The sequence below is a fragment of the Asterias rubens genome (assembly GCF_902459465.1).
Source record: "Asterias rubens chromosome 8 unlocalized genomic scaffold, eAstRub1.3 super_scaffold_89, whole genome shotgun sequence".
Classification (NCBI taxonomy): Eukaryota; Metazoa; Echinodermata; class Asteroidea; order Forcipulatida; family Asteriidae; genus Asterias; species Asterias rubens.
Genome location: NW_022985693.1, coordinates 630982 through 648544, shown reverse-complemented (window position 1 = coordinate 648544; position 17563 = coordinate 630982). Strand labels below are relative to the sequence as shown.

The 17563-nt window shown below is 39.3% G+C and overlaps 2 protein-coding genes across 2 annotated transcripts; one reads left to right on the top strand and one right to left on the bottom strand.

Moving 5' to 3' along the window:
• Positions 1–289: 289 nt before the first annotated feature.
• On the bottom strand, positions 290–6079 carry LOC117305587 (protocadherin Fat 4-like). The gene is made up of 2 exons (XM_033790466.1): positions 503–6079; positions 290–298 (listed from the first exon to the last, which is right to left on the bottom strand). Exons 1-2 carry the CDS (start codon positions 5762–5764, stop codon positions 290–292), a joined length of 5271 nt encoding a protein of 1756 aa, XP_033646357.1. The 5' UTR covers positions 5765–6079.
• A 4295-nt stretch (positions 6080–10374) lies between these two features.
• On the top strand, positions 10375–17499 carry LOC117305560 (dolichyl-phosphate beta-glucosyltransferase-like). The gene is made up of 9 exons (XM_033790443.1): positions 10375–10491; positions 11067–11241; positions 11950–11996; positions 12462–12530; positions 13165–13371; positions 13857–13916; positions 14394–14545; positions 14821–14906; positions 15521–17499. The coding sequence occupies exons 1-9, from the start codon at positions 10426–10428 to the stop codon at positions 15634–15636; spliced, it is 978 nt and encodes a 325-aa protein (XP_033646334.1). The 5' UTR covers positions 10375–10425; the 3' UTR covers positions 15637–17499.
• Positions 17500–17563: the final 64 nt, after the last annotated feature.

Below are 17563 nucleotides of genomic sequence, written 5' to 3'. Positions count from 1 at the left end.
AGGTTTGTTGATTTAGCAATATTTGAGTAAACCAAATGACTAGGATTTTTAAATGCACTCCTCTTGACGTCTTTGGTCAAAATAAATCTTGCACCATTTAAGGCAGTTAAGTTGATGCTGGTGCTACCGGTAGTTGTAAAACAATTATGTTCAAGTATAAATTTTCAAACAATTTCTTGTGGATTAGGCACAGAGAGGGTTTTCTTTGATGATGAAACAATGGTAATTGTAAATTGACTTTCACCACAGGATCCGTCCCAAGGGGTGTCAAATAAGAATAAAGCCAGGTTCATACTTCCTGCAAATGCGAAGCGAATATTGACATCATAGGGCTGTTTTGGCAGCGAATGTTTCGCAAAAGACGAGGACAGCTCAAATGTTGTGAGTTATTCATGTTGAAGGCAACATTTGTATTGCATTTGCATAAAGTATGAACCAGGCTTAACCAGGAAAAACAGATCGGTTTTAAAAGCAGATTTAAAAGCAAAATATTTGGACTAACCTGAGTACTTGCAGTTCTTGGTGTTGTAGAGCTTCGATCAACAGCATAGACCGTCACCTGGTATAGAGAATCAGCATTGAGTAGTTCACGATCTAACACAACGCCATTAGAGATGACTCCGGTAGTTGTCATCATCTGAAAGTCCCCTTCTCTCGGTACATCACCGCCAATGACTGAAGTTATGTAATATTCTATGTCTGCATTAGTGTTATCAAGGTAACCAGCAGTAATGGTTACAACTTCCGTACCAATTGCAGTGTTTTCTGAAATACTACTGGTATAGGAAGTCACGGCAAATGTTGGTCCATTGTTTGTATCATCAACTATTAAAATAGTGATTTCTGAAGATGTTCTTCCAGGAATCTGTCCACCATCCTCAGCATTCACAAGCAGGGTGTAAGAAAGTGCCGAGGCTTCAATGTTTCGGGTCAGTTCAACTTCTCCAGTTTCAGAATTAATTTCAAAAGGCACGCTACGATTGATCAAAGTGTAAGTTATATCTCCGTTGTCACCATCATCAGGATCATTGGCAGTAACCGTGGTAACTTGGCTTCCTACTGTTGCATCCCGCGACAACACTACTGCATTGTGGGTCTGGAAGACGGGGGAATTATCGTTAATGTCTCTTACGAAGATTACAACTTCTGATGTAGCAGAACGACGACTCTCACGGGGTAATGCCTGGTCTGTGGCTTTCACAATGACTTTAAAGACACCACTGTGTGCCTTCAGATACTCATAGTCAATGCGGGCATTTGTGACGATACGGCCATTTTCACGATTGATAACAAAATGTTCTCCGTCTGGTTCCTGACTCTCTATTGAGTATCTTATGTCTCCATTGATACCAGAGTCAGGGTCTGATGCTGTAACAATTGCTACAAGAGTGTTCAATATGATTTCTTCATCAATCCATTTAACAACCGAATGTTGAGGAAAGACAGGTGAGTTATCGTTGCAATCCCGTACATGAACAATAATGGAAGTTACAGACGTCTGTGGTGGGAAACCAGAGTCTCTTGCTGTGACGTTGAGAGTGTAGCTGGATTTCGTCTCATGATCAAGAAGTTTAGACAGAGTAATGTCCCCAGTATCAGGATTAACACGAAAGGCGTTCTGTATATCTCCATCTGTGATGCTGTAAGAAATCAGTCCATTTTCTCCAATATCAACATCTGTGGCTGATACCATCGTGATGGGCTCTCCAATAGCAAGACACTCAGTGACTTCCAATTCCAACTGGGATTGAGTGAATATTGGCATGTGGTCGTTCTCATCCAAGACTTCAATCGTGACTCCTATCATCTTACTCATAGGGATAGTACCAGCATCTTGAGCTTTGATGGTTAACATGTACTCTGAAGTTGTTTCTCTGTCCAGTAGGCCAATAAGGGTGATCTGTCCGCTGGTTCTACCAATGTGGAATTTCTTCTCCTCATTCCCTTCCATGATGCTGTACACAATGTAAGAGTTGTCACCATCGTCCGAATCACTCGCTGTTACACGCAATACATGGGTTCCATTCTCAGCTAACTCAGAAATTGTGGCTTGGTAGGATGAACGGGAAAATACTGGAGCATTGTCATTGATGTCGCTGATGACTATAGTAATGGAGGAACGATCTTGGAACGGCACAACACCCTTATCCCTCACCACTGCATCAAAGGTGAAGTAAGATTGACCAGTTTCAGCTTGCAGAACCTCACGGTCGAAAACAACCAAGTTTTTGATGATGCCTGTTATTGGGTTTAATGAAAACTGTGTCTGGTTCTCCACAAAAGAATATGCAAGTTCAGCATTATCTCCTAAGTCCCTGTCAGTGGCAAAGATGGTTCCAACGATGGTATCAATGGCGGAACCTTCCTGAAGATTAAAGATGTAGCTTGAATTATCAAAGAATGGACGATTGTCATTTTCATCCAGAATTTCCACAAGTAACTCGGTAGATGCTGTGCGTGAAGGAATACCACCATCTCTTGCCTCCACATTCAAAATATAGTCACTGATACTTTCACGATCCAAAAAGTTCTTCACATAAACTTGGCCATCAGGAAAAATACCAAAAGCGTCTCCATTGTTCCCAGTAGTGATACTGTAAGTTATCAAACCATTTGTTCCTTGATCACGGTCCGTGGCTTCCAAATCAACAAATCTAAAGTTTACTTCTGTTGTTTCACTGATAGACGTCTGGAAGCGCTGGGCTGCAAACTCTGGAGAATGATTGTTAACATCTCGTACTGTGATGATGAGATCAAGTAATGCAGTCATTCTTGGGGTGCCTAGATCTGATGCACGAATCTGGACAAAGTAGTTGTCTTGAGTTGAGCCTTGTAAGTCTCTTGTTAAAAACAACCATCCAGTCGTACGATTAATTCCAAATGTGTCGTCCGGATTGGTGAAGATATCGTAAACGACAATCCCATTTGGAAAGCTGTCTGCATCAGTGGCTTCTGCATGATAGAAATGTCGACCAACTTCCCAGTTTTCTACCACATCGGTTGAGTCCATTGATCTGAGGAATTGAGGGGAGTTATCATTGACATCAAGTATTTCAACATCTACAGTGGTTCGTCCAAACAAGTTTTTCCCACTAGCGTAAATTGTCAACTCAAAAGATGGTGTAGTTTCCCGGTCAAGATCTCTGCTTGTACGAATTTCGCCATTAATGTCATTTATTTCAAACTGGCCATTTGGGTCACCTGAAAAAATGGTGTATGTTATCTGAGCATTTAAGTCCTGGGAAGATGCTGTGACTTGACCAACCAATGCATTTGAAACAGCACTTTCGAGTATTTCAAACTCATATCGAGATTCATCAAAGGTGGGAGGGTTGTCCTGAATATCACCAACAGAGATGTAGACTTCACTGTTAAGTTCTGCGGCTTGACCACCACCATCAACTGCTGAGATGACAAGAGTGTAAGAAGATTCTTCTTCCCTGTCCAAACCTGAAGTTGTTGTTACTTCACCAGTACTGCCATCTATTTGAAACTTCCCAGCTGCATTTCCGCTAATAATGGAATAAGTTAAAGTCCCATAGTTACCGCTGTCAGAGTCTGATGCAGTTACACGCTCAACAAAGGTATTTTCTGGCTCATTTTCTTGAATAGTCACCAAATAAGTTTGGGGGTAAAAAACTGGAACATTGTCGTTTTCATCTCCGACGTCAACGTGAACATTTGCAAGTGATTCTTTTGGTGTCTCTCCAGCATCAAAGGCTCGAACAATCAGGTCATATTCAGATACGTCTTCATGGTTTAATGCTGTTTCTGTGAAAATGGTGCCAGAGACTGCGTCAATTGAAAATATTCCGGGGTATTGGTGTTCAACATCTGCTGTAAATGCATAGCGAACAAGTCCATTAGTTCCTTGGTCACCATCAACTGCCAACACAGAAATCACCTCAAATCTTCCAATTATATTCTCAGGAACAGATGTAGTGTACGGAGGATTGGTAAAAACTGGTGCTTCATCATTTTCATCAAGTATTGTTACAGTTAGTGTGGTGCTTGAAGACATAGGCTGAACTCCTTGGTCGATAGCAGTGATGTTCAGTTCAATTACTGAAGCAACTTCACGATCTAGTTGTGCCTTAGTTGTGACTAGTCCTGTTTCAGAGTCAATCTCAAACCATTGCAAATCATTTCCAGCTGAGATAGAGTAAACGATGACTGCATTGAGGCCGGAGTCAGCATCGGTAGCCGTCAAGCTTTCAACAAAGCTGCCAATAGGTTCACCCTCACTCAAGACAGCATGATAATCGGTTGCTTGGAATTCTGGGGGATGGTCATTTGTATCAACGACATGAATTATAAGGCTTTCCGTCGTCTGCCTTCGTGGAGAACCATTATCGTGTGCTACAAGGGTAAGATTGTACTGTTCAACATTCTCACGATCAACATCACTGGCTACAAGTAATTTGAAGATATTTGCTTGGCTAAAACCAGGAACAAGTAGGGTCAGAGTTTCCAAGATGAAATGTTGAAGTTCATTTCCATTCAATATCTGCAGACTTACTTCCCCATTTTCACCTTGATCGCCATCAGTAACTGTAACCAAAGCAACAATTGAGCCCATTGCTGCTCCTTCTGTAACTGTTGCAAAGTTTCCAGTATCCGAGTAAAACCCAAAAGAGATCTGTGGATCGTGATCATTTTCATCAATGACAAACACAGAGAGAAAGGCCCGTCCATACAATGTTGGTGAACCCTTATCGCGAGCTTTTACAGTCACCTGGTACGGATCACTGCTGACGTAGTCCAACTTCTCCTGAAGAATGATTGTCCCTGAATCCGGCTCAACATCAAATTTGGAAGTGTCTTCATCAATGAAATATTCAACAACACCATTGATACCAGAGTCCCCATCAGTGGCATGAACATCAAGCAGTCTAGTTCCAGCTGGTGTACTCTCATTGATGCTAATGATGAACTCACTTTGATCAAAGATAGGTGGATTATCATTCATATCGAGGACAGAAATGTTCAAATGGAGAACTCCTGATCTTGATGGTGAGCCGTCATCTCTCGCACTTATTGTGAGCTGATAAAAATCTTGACTCTCGTAATCTAGTGAAAATGTTGTCTCGAGATGAATGTAAATGGGCAAGCCGTCGGGTCCTGGAATAACCACTAAGCGAAAAGCATTTTCTGAATTTCCATCGGAAATGGAATACTGCACAATATTTCCATTGGATGCTTTGTCTGGATCAGTAGCAGATTCAAGAATTACTTGAGTTCCAATGCGTCTATTCTCAGAGAATGATATACGATCAGTTGGTTCAGGAAAAGCTGGTGAGTTATCATTCAAATCAGCGACAATAATTCGCACCTCGATGGGGTTAGTTCTTGAATTTGAAGTAGCTAGCACCAAAAGATCAAATACATCCTTTCGGAGTTGTTCTCGATCTATTATTTGAGAAGTTCTTATTTCTCCATTGTTTCTATTAAGTTCAAACTCCACAGGAGGGTCACTGAATGTGTACGTAAAGCCAGACTCAGTTGGTATTTCTCCCACAAGAACTCCCGGTGGCTGCTCTTCATTTATTGTAAAAACTAAATCAGATGTTTGTCCGGATGCAAAACCAAACAACGCCAAAAACAGCGTTAAATGGCAAACTATGGCTACACTGGAAGACATTCTCCACATTCTTCGACGATTTCTCGCTAAATTATTCAGAGTCATTGTTTTATGTTTGTCCTTACCGTCGCTAGAAACTGGCGCTGCTATCCAGTCTCTCCGGCGGTGCAACTGTAACCGCATCCCGGCCGTCTCTTTCAGTCAAACACTCGGCGGTCTCATCGCCTCGATACACGGTAGGGTGGTGTTGCCATTCAACAGCTTGCTACCGTACAGTCAACACAAACACTGGCGCAGACGACACTTCACCAATCTCACTTTTCAGTCACAATTTCCACAGCATAACATACAGGTTCTCACTCCTTCTGTTGTGACTAACAATTCTGAAAATGTCCAGTCTCCTCTCCCAGGTTTCATTCGTATCTGTGCAAGTTTCGAGTCAAAAATGTGATAATTTATCGTCAAACTGTTCGCATCCACTGGGGGCAGCTAGCTACGAATAAACAGTGTGGCAGGTTTATTAGCATCAAAACCTGCACAAAACGATAATGTATGCGCGGCACACATCAGACAACAACGTTCGGCCTATGTCACGTGTACTACCGTGAGATACACAACACGCACGTTTATTGTATGTACAGTGTGACTAGTGGTTATACATGAACTAAGGGGGAGGAGCCAAAAGCTTACGTCACTCCTTGTATCCAATCAAAAGTCGTTTTTTCCCAACTTCAACTTGTGAATTTTGATCAATATCCTAACGATTATTGAATTCTGAGAGAACATTTACAAAGATAAGCAAGTAAAATCCTTGGTTTCCCAGGCTTTATAAAACGAAAGAAATTGAGACATTAGCTGGTTTTATTTTTTAGTAAAATGCAAACCTCTTGAAAACATATCAAGGCTCCCCCGATCTTCCCACAACCGCAAATCCTTCTCACAATGAGGGCGCTGTATAAACATTTAGTGGTCGAATTCCGATGGTTCCCTGCCCTGGTCAGTCGTTCATACCACCTCGGCCCGGGGGAGACCCGCGTGTGTTCGAGTCCCTACCTGTGCCTGGGGTTGGTTGTTTTTTTTATCCTAGGGATAACAATTTATTGTCGACACTCTGAGAGAACTGAAAAAAATCTTTTAAATTAATATAATAAGGTTAGTTACTTTACACATAAAGTCTGTTTTGCCAAACAAACAAAAAAAGCTTCAGTGTCTTGGATGATGTAAAACTTTGTCTTCTATCCTTGAAACAATCATGGAGGTAGACTGCTGTCCAAAAATAGAGAAGCAGAACATGAGCAAAACAAGTGAATAAGAGTTTCCTCTTCCTTTTACTAGAGCTCAGCTTGTTCTTGAAAATAAACATGTTCGTGCCTCGAGTTGTATTAGTATTGGAACCATCTTGGTCTACGTCTATTACAACTATTCTAGAAAAACTATAATTTATTTGCAAACTAACTTCCACTTGGGAATATGGGAATATTGGTCATTCACCTGGTGCTGACTCGGGTTGGGTTGAATGGAAGTGCCTAAACATACTCAGAATATAACTGGCTGGTGCAAAGTATCTCTCAAAAGTGTTATGACTCTGAACTGAAGACGTGACCTGCTTCTGTAAGGCAGAGCCACAAACTGGAACAAGAATGCAAAACTGAGGACTGCATAGTACAATGACATTGCAAGGAACTGTGTTCAGCTCTGGCTGAAACACAACATCTAGTGTGTGGACACAATAAGAAGAAGATGTCAGACCATGGAGGTTCCTCCATGATCAGACCAATGCACTTTTTTACCTCATGTCTTCCAATTTTGATAAAAATTGCTGTGCTTGTGTTCTCATGAGCAATGAATACACAGCAATCTTTAGCCCGATCGGACATGTGGTCAGGGCAGAAACCACCTAAATCTGACATTTTAAGGGTAAAATACCACCTTTTGGGTAAAAGTAATTATGTCATAACCATGTCACTCCCATCACATACACTATTAGAAATGTCCATAAATTTACGGACTTCGTAAAGTGAAAGATTGCAGTTTGCAATTTTATTTTACAGACTTTCCGTAAATGCAAATATGAATATGCTAATAAGGGTAATTACAAATCAACTGCATTTTGCCCAAACACCTACACAAAATGTCCATAAATTTACAGACTCCGTAAAGTGAAATTTTGCCATTGTTTTATGGACTTTCCGTAAATGCAAATAATATTAATATGCTAATTAGGGTAATTACAAATTAACTGCATTTTGCCCAAACACCTACACATAATAAAGTACATGTAGGTACATTTGTTATTTCAGCCAAACAAATATTTCCCATAGTTGAGGTTCTTTTTATGTGCATGAGAATCACCTACAAAAAGTTGGTGTGATCATGGTGTGTGTTTCCACACTGATATTTGCAGAAGATACATCTGATCACTGGCGTCAATTACACCTTTTCGCAAAGGATCAAAAACTCTTGAAACATAATTCATACCAAGTCTACTTTTGAATCAAACCATTATTATTAGTGTATTTTAAACTTCTGTTGCGTCACCCTTCATGTTCACGGCCACACCCTCCCGTTGCTCCTTTATACATGAGAGCGCTATGTACATTTAGTGGTCGATTTCTGATGCGACGTTAATAATTACACACAGAATATGCCTTTTCGCAAATTAAAAGGATCGTAAACCTTCTTAAAACATAACTCATACCAAGTCTATTTTTGAATCAACCATTTTTATTAGTGAATTTCAACTTCTTTTGTGTCGCCCATCTTGTCCCCAGCCACACCCACACCAACACCCACAGCCACATGCTTTCCATACATGGGGCGCTGAAAACATTTAGCGGTCTTCTTCTATTTCGAGTGGTGTCCTCGGTCTATGATAATACGGCTGAGGTTTATCCAGTGGTCGATGATGCGACGTTAAAAATAATTACTCGCTGTATAGGCTACACTTTTCTACTTAAAACTTTCGAAACCTTCTTGACACATAACTCATAATAAGTCTGCTTTTGAATATTTCAAACCATTTAGTGTATTTCAACTTCTTTTGTGTTGCCCCTCTTGATTTACGGCCGCATTTTGTTTTTACACCAAAGTGAGGGGTTTTGTACTGTTGTAACTCTCAATTTGTGTCTTGAGACGAGACTAAAATGTTGATGAAGCCCCTATACACATATTCAAAGGAGTTGCAGCGTAGTCTGCTACTCAAAACACGGCAACAGCGGCTGCGCCCACCCACCCGTTGTTCATTCTCCTGTGAGGGCGCGCTATATACATTTAGTGGTCGATTTCTGATATACTGCAACCACTACCAATCGCTGTCTTGAGACAAGACTAAAATGTTGATGAAGCCCCTATACACATGTTCAAAAGAGTTGCATTAGTCTGCTACTCAAAACACGGCGACAGCGGCTGCACCCACCGGCATTGTTCGTTCTTTTATGAGGGCGCTATATACATTTAGTGGTCAATTTCTGATGCAACGATAAAAATAATTTAAAACTATCTAAACATTCTTGAAAAAAAAAGAATACCAAGTGTACCTTTGAATATTTCAAACCATTAATTTAGTGTATTTCATCTTCTTTTGTGTTGTCCATTTTGATTCCCGGCCGCATTTTGTTTTTACATCGCAGTGAGGGGTTTTGTACTGTAACACTGCCAAAACGTGTCTTGAGACGAGACTAAACTGTTGATGAAGCCCCTATACACTTATTTAAAAGAGTTGCAGCGTAGTCTGCAACTCAAAACACGGTGACTGCAGCTGCGCCCAGCACCCGTTGTTCATTCTCTTATGGGGGCGCTATATACACTTAGTGGTCGATATCTGATATACTGCAACCACTACCAATCGCTGTCTTGAGACAAGACTAAAATGTTGATGAAGCCCCTATGCACGTGTTCAAAAAAGTTGCATCGTAGTCTGCTACTCAAAACACGGCGACAACGGCTGCACCCACCGGCATTGTTCGTTCTTGTATGAGGGCGCTATATACATTTAGTGGTCGATTTCTGATGCAACGATAACAATAATTTAAAACTATCGAAACCTTCTTGGAAACAAAATTCATACCAAGTCTACTTTTGAATATTTCAAACCATTTAGTGTATTTCATCTTCTTTTGTGTTGGCCATTTTGATTCCCAGCCGCATTTTGTTTTTACACCAAAGTGAGGGGTTTTGAACTGTACCACTGCCAAAACGGGTCTTGAGACGAGACTAAACTGTTGAATGAATCCCCTTGACACATGTTTAAAAGAGTTGCAGCGTAGTCTGCAACTCAAAACACGGTGACAGCAGCTGCGCCCAGCACCCGTTGTTCATTCTACTATGAGGGCGCTATATACATTTAGTGGTCGATTTCTGATATACTGCAACCACAACCAAGTGCTGTCTTGAGAAGAGACTAAAATGTTGGTAACGCACCTATAAACATGTTCAAAAGCGGTGCAGTGTAGTCTTTATATCAAGACACGACCACGGCTGCTGCATCCACCCATCCGTAGTTTATTCTCACTTGAGGGCGATATATGCATTTAGTGGTAGATATTTCTGATGCAATGATAAAAATAATTACACCATGGAGGTAGAATTATTGTCTTGAGATGAGACTAAAATGTTGACAACGCCCCTATACACATGTTCAAAAGCGCAGTAACATAGTCTCTAACTCAAGATACGGTCGACCCACCAACCCGGTATTCCTTCTCACATGAGGGCGCATAGATTTCTGATGCAACAACGTCTGGTGCCTTGGCGTCAATGACACATTTGAAATGCTAAAAGGACCGAAGATCTGTGCAACCAGTCGATATTTCTGTTTTTACAGAAAACGGGACGTGGAAGGAAAAATGGACCTAAATTTGTTGATCTTACTTCAGTTCCTGGTTTTAGGAGCCATCTTATTAGTGGTTTTGGTAAGTAATTCATTGCTTATATCTGTTGTCAAATGACAAGTCTTGATTTTAGGGGGATGGTATGTTTCTTACAAGGTTTTGGACCGCCCAATTTGACACATCCATCCATCATTCAATATAATTGTTTGTAATGTTTTTAATTTTAATATTATTATTAAGTTAATACAATACTCAGTTATACTATTACTAGTCAATACTTTACTTAGTCAATTGTTTACACACGTCCACCCTTGCTCTATGGTCCACCCAACTGTTGCACACCCACCCCTGGTGTGGTTGGTCACTGTGTTTAAAAAACACATTCAACATTCAGTACATACACCACAGCAGTATGATACTCATACTGATAGTGATACTGATATACTAGTACAGCTAGTTGTAGTATACTTCATTTGACTTGGGGGCTACAGTAGTCTAGTAGTACTGACTCTTAATTTTAGTTTGATTAGTCTCACTTTCAAGTGGGCAGAAAACTGCCTTTGCCTTCATTTTGTTTGCCCTTGCAATTAATAAACACAGCATACATTGCCTGATGTAATCGCATTTACTTTCAATTGTTCCATAATAAACTACAGGGTGTGACATTCATTTTTGTGACAACAATCAGAGAGCCAGATATGCAACGATATGAAAGCGAGAAATACTTCACTGATCCGTCAACAAAAGAGAAACTTCCTTTCCCAAGTCTAGCAGATGAGGCCTCGTTGGATCTGTCTGTTATTGTGCCATCCTATAATGAGGAATTGAGGTGTAAGTTTGTAAAAGAAAAAGACTGAATTGTTCATTATCAGAACCTAAATACATATTTTCAATATGAAATGCAGGACTGGTGGAACAACTTCCCTGTTGATCCTGCTGAGACTAAGGGACCCCCGGCTGAAGTAATCTCATCTCCAGCTTTTTACTCGCACATGTACATAATTCTAATGGCACCTGACACAATATTCCCGTTGTGTAATAAAGCCAACCCATGCGCACACTCGCAGTGCGTACATCTTCAATCATTTGAAGGCTGCACTTAAAAGATACAGTGATCATAAAATAAATATTTCTGAACGGTCAAAGCCAAGACAAAAGTATTTAAAGCCCTCGCAAATCACTATTGCTTATTTCATTTGCCCCAATGGAAATAAAGAGACAAGTGAATGTGAACAAATTCCGAACAAAATATTTGATAAGTTTTGTAATCACTCAAACCATACCACCAAAGTTGATGTTATTGTTACCACAGGCTAATACAAGTACATTCACTTTTTTAAACAAGACAATCACCTTGTAGAGTTTATTTGGTGGTTGGATGTGTTTGACATTGACGACCGATGTGTAAAGATGATCACTGTTCCTGTGAAATGACTGACGTTTTTCAGCTCGACTCTTAGGGCATAGGACCATGCTCTTATATACTGGTTTCAAGCTTTGATTTCTAGTTGTTGTGATGTTATTGTTGTTTATTTACAGTACCTGTGATGTTAGATGAAGCAATAGAGTTTTTGGAATCCAGACAGGTATGTGTTTAGCTATACTTTGATTCACAATGATTAAGCGTCTGATCTCGCCCTATCAGCAAAACGAAAACAATTAACTAAATAAAATCTAGAACTTTATTTGATGTGTCAACCTGTTACAAACTGAAGTCAATGATATTTAATCTATGTAGGATTTTATGACAACTGGACGTAAAGCAGTGAGGACACAAGTCATATTTTTGTGTTTATATTTAGAATGAACCTGTTTTCTTTGTATCTTTGATATTGAAATATTCAATTCATTTCCATTTTAGGTAAGAACTATATATTTTTCTTCACAGAACTCTGGTAAGTACTGAGTACACAGTGCTAACACACATCGGTGTATATGGGTAAAAACCAAAAAGCATATTCTTTATCCCCCGATGCAAATTTAACATCTATTAAACTATATATTTAAATTAAAATCAGCACGATAAAACAACCTTTTTTTATTATTTACAGAAGCAGAACAAGTCGCTTACCTATGAAATTATTGTTGTTGATGATGGAAGTAAAGATGCCACTACCAAGGTAAGAAACAGAACAAACATTTGAATTCAAAGAATGATAATAACAAGCCAAATCCAAATGAGGCAAATTACAGGCAAGAAAACTTGGGCCATCTCAAAGAATAATTTTCACATCTCATTTGTCTGGGGTTGTAGAATTCTGGTTGGAAATATCTCTTGTAGAACTGTGTTTACTTATAGTAGGGTGTCCTGGCTAAGCGGATAAGAGCACCAAACTCAAGCTCTGGTGTTTCTGTTCAGCAGAGTGTGCGTCAAAGTCCCAGTCATGATACTTCAGAAAGACTATGCTCTCCACCTAGGGGTAAATGGGTACCTTTGAGGGCAGAGATCATTTCTGTGATTGATTTAGCTTAGTAACACATTGTTGTAGCACAGGCTGTATACTCCCCAGGGAGTTGAGATGGTTCAAGGAATAGATTAAACGGCCCAGTGACCAGGGGTAATAATATTGGAAATGCTTTGAGTAGCCATTCAAAGTGTGATATAAAAAACGTTTATTTTTATTATTAGAGTTGAGTGCAATGAAAATAATGTGTCCAAGTTGCCAGACATATGTAACATGACTCTCAAATAGAAATGGATGAGATATAAATCCGCTCTCTCCACATTTCTCTTCACATTTGTTCTGAATACAGGTTGCATTAGAGTACTCTATGAAGCACAGTACAGAGCGGATACGAGTTTTAACATTAGCCAAGAATCGAGGCAAGGGTGGTGCAGTGCGACTGGGCATGCTCAGTGCGAGAGGATCCAAGTGTCTCTTTGCTGATGCAGATGGAGCCTCAAAATTTGCCGACCTTCAAAAGTTGGAGAAAAGTCTACTTGGAATTGAACCTAAAAAGGTACGGATGTAAAATGTAATTAATTAAGCGTATACAGATACTGCTGATGAAGATGGCTTTTTGTTTGTTTATTCCTCAAAACAGGTATTTTAATGTTCCAATTGTTTTTTTGTTTTTATCACTGTTGAAAAGAGAGCATACAGATGGGTTTGCAGGCCTGTGTACTTTGTTTTTCGAAAGGGCAAGGACACCAAGGCATTTTTTTCCTTGGTAAAGGGCACACTAAGAGGAAATTGTAAATTTCTACTGGAACATTTCAAGGGCATCAAGGCAAACACCAGGGGGCAAAGATGCAATCACCTTTGTTGCCTCTGTGAAGTATGAGGCCTGACTGCCTCATTGTTTTTCACTTTGAAAAGAATACAGATGGGATTGAGACATAAAGGGAGGTTTGGGAAAAACTCTTTGAACAAAAAAGGAGTCAACTGTTGAAGCAGATATCTAAGGGGTGTCGCATTAAAATGTGATGTTATTTGTTTATTCAGGATAACATGGCTGTGGTTTGTGGATCTAGAGCTCATATGCAAGACGATTCAGTCGCACAGGTGAGTACCCATTCAGAACTCAAAAAGTAGGACTTAATTTGTCTGAAGTTGAAAGTTTTAATGTTCCATCTGGAAACATCAAAGCAACATTTCAAGGATTACTTTCCAAACTATTTGTGAATAATTTCTAGATGACTGATTAGTGCACCATTATCCTTTATTGAAGACACAGGAGTTATAAGTAAAGGTACAGACCCCTAAAACACCAGGGGCCAAGTTCATAAGCAGAAAATATTGCTTAACAACTCCCTGCTAAGCAGAAATAAGCAGGATACCAATCACAAAATGCTAAATGTAGTATGGTAGTTTGGCTGGTAACCTTAGTCTGGTAAGCATAATTTTGTTGTGCTTAGTAGCTTTTTGTGCTAGAGCAACACTATGAAATTTGGCTCAGAGTTCGAGCTCGGCACTCTAAACCACTCAGCTTTGACATGCCAGTTGAATTCACTAAAGTATGTTTTCCTTCTTGTCTTCCAGCGTTCAGTCTTCAGAACGATTCTAATGTATGGCTTCCATTTTGTTGTATGGTTCTTATGTGTACGAGGTGTGAAAGATACACAGTGTGGTTTCAAATTGATGACTCGAGAAACTGCATTGAGATTGTTCACCAATCTTCATGTCAATAGATGGTAAGATTTTATATATTTTAATCCTATAATGAAGGTGTATAATAGAGTGTCGTGGCCGAGCGGATAAGAGCACCAAACTTAAACTCTAGTGTTTCTGTTCAGCAGAGTGTGTTACGAGTCCCGGTCGTGACACTTGTTTCCTTGAGCAAGAGACATAACTATAATTGCTTCTCTCAAACAAGGGGTAAATGGGTACCTGTTAGGGCAGGAATATGACCTATATGGCCAACACACAATCTGATGAATCTCATTGTCTATCTCCAATAACTTTTCAGGGCCTTCGATGTAGAGTTGCTGTATGTAGCTCAGGCTTTGAAGATCCCTATAGCAGAAGTAGCAATCAACTGGCAAGAAATAGATGGTAAGCGATTCTACACTTTTAGTTGTGTTGGTATCAGTGTTGAACAGCTTTTTTACAACATGCATTTAAACACTGGGTAAGTCTCGCACGTATATATGAATATTGGTACCTGTAAGCGCGAGAGTTTGTTTCTTTCATGTGTTAAAGCATTGTACGCGGGACCAAAGTGGTGCTAAAATATTTGACAATGCACGCAACTGCTCAAAGAATTTAGTTGCTGCCCCTGTTAAACATTCCTGGATGTATACACTCAAAAAGAGGGTAGCATCTCCATAAGTAAACAGTAGTACAGTGGTTTACTGCAGGACTTGCAATCACAAGGTTGTAGGTTTGAATCCCTCCAAGCTAACTACTGATATCATGACTAAAATAAGTTTTGTCGTCTAGTTACTGAATCACAATTGACTTGTGCAATTCATAATCATAAGACGTTAGACCAATGTTTGTTTGAGAGAGATTGACTGTTGTGTGAAAGGAGTAGGTCTCGTAATTTAAAACGTAGTCCCACACACCTTGAAATAAAAAAAATACTAAATGTTGAAGTACCTTGCGCGTCACTGAGCGCTATATATAAGAAGCCACTATTATTATTCTTATTATGTATTTTGCTGTAGGATCCAAGATGGTTCCAGTACTAAGTTGGATTCAGATGGGTAAAGATATCATTTTGATTCGTCTAAGATACATCCTTGGCATCTGGCACATCAATGATAAAGTCAAGCTCCAATGAGCAACATAGACTGGTACCAGCATCTACTTATGGATACTCTATGCCAGCTTGTTCCGCATCATGGTCTGATTTCATAGAGCTGCTTAACAGCTGATTTAGTGCTTACGGTGCGATTTCAATTTCATATAGCGCCGATAACCTAAGCACATAAAAAGGCATGCTAACCATCCGGTGCTTACTGTATTAAAAATAAATGACATAACAATATAAATCAACGGTGAATGCGCAAAATGGTCGCCTAACTTTCTTGCCAAGCATGAAAGAAAATTTGCTTACCGAAAGCAGCGCTATGAAATTGGGCCCAGGTTTTAATTGTGCTCCTGCCATTCCACTTAAGTAATTTTATAAACCTGGTTTTATTTGGTCATTCAAAATGATTTTCTTTTCACAATCAGTTTGAAATTTCATGTTATTTAGTGCCTCACATGGGGGAACATTTATAGATGGGACGAACATTATGCAAAATTGTCTACATTACCTCAAAGTACTGCATCTTTTGCCTGTTACCTGTGAGGGAAACTTATTGACTTGTAAGACAATTTCCTGTATACTTTAAAAGATAAACTTACTCATCTAAGACAAGCTAGTGTATCACAGACATGAACTTGTACCCAACTTGTTACTAGTTTCTGGTTCAACAATACAGCAACTTGTCAATACCTTACATTGCACCGGTACCCAACTTGTTACTGGTTCCTGATTCAACAGTGTTGATACAAACTTGTCAATACCTTACATTGCACCAGTACCCAACTGGTTACTGGTTCCTGGTTCAACAGTGTTGAATTTTGTTAATATCTTTTCGTGCACCAGTACCCAACTGGTTACTGGTTCCTGGTTCAACATTGTTTAATTTTGTTAATATCTTTTCGTGCAGTCAAGACCTTACATTGCACCAGTACCCAACTTGTTACTGGTTCCTGGTTCAACATTGATGGAACAAACCTGTCAGTACAATACATTGCACCAGTACCCACTAGTTACTGGTTCAACAATGTTAACGCCCGTCATTAAACCAGAGTGCATTCTTGTTACTAGTTCCTACAGTGTGGACTACTATAGAAGCCGACCTGATATGAGATCATGAACATTGCTTTTTCTACTCTTTTTTTTTCTACTACTTTTTACACCAAACACAAATAGTGTACTAATTCATTGTAATATCAGAGCTTTTCATTTAAAAACTTTGTTCCTTTAAAAAAAAAAACCAAGTGACCTATTTGAGTAAAACTGAAGTATGAAAACAAAACGTAACTTTGAATTAATTATATAATCTAGTATTATGTTAACTCAAGCTATAAATGTAAATGAAATAAATAATTTGCATTTGCTTTGTTATTGAAATGTGTTGTGCTTGACATGAGCGTCATGTTAAATAGAAACTTTAAATAACAAGTATATTTTGAAATAAAAATCATATAATATATGTTGAAGTTATCTTTGAGTTTCAATCAAGTGTTCTTGTTGTTTGCAGAAAGTAAAATTTTAGTCTTAATTGGGGACGTTAACATTTACCGAATTACTGGAGAAGAAGTATACATACCAAACAAACATCTGGATCATATTGAACCTTTGAACCAGATTTGTAGACATGCCCCCAGTCATTCCGTTGCTGCGCTCTATTCAAGCGACTAATACAAAAACTAGAGTCGCCAATTGAGATTAGTCAAATTGATGCAAGGAGATCCAAACAGAAAGACATTGTAATAATCAACAAATCAACCATAAAGATGAAATAGTTTGACAAGGGCCAAATTTCATAGAGCTGCGTAAGCCGAAAACAAGGCTTAACAATTGTTTGCTTAGCAGAAATTAGCAGTATACCAGTCACAAATTGTATTGTGACCGATAGTTTGGCTCGTAACCTTTTTCTGGTAAGCATTATTTTGCTGTACTTGGCTACTTTTTGTGCTAAAGCGGCTCTATG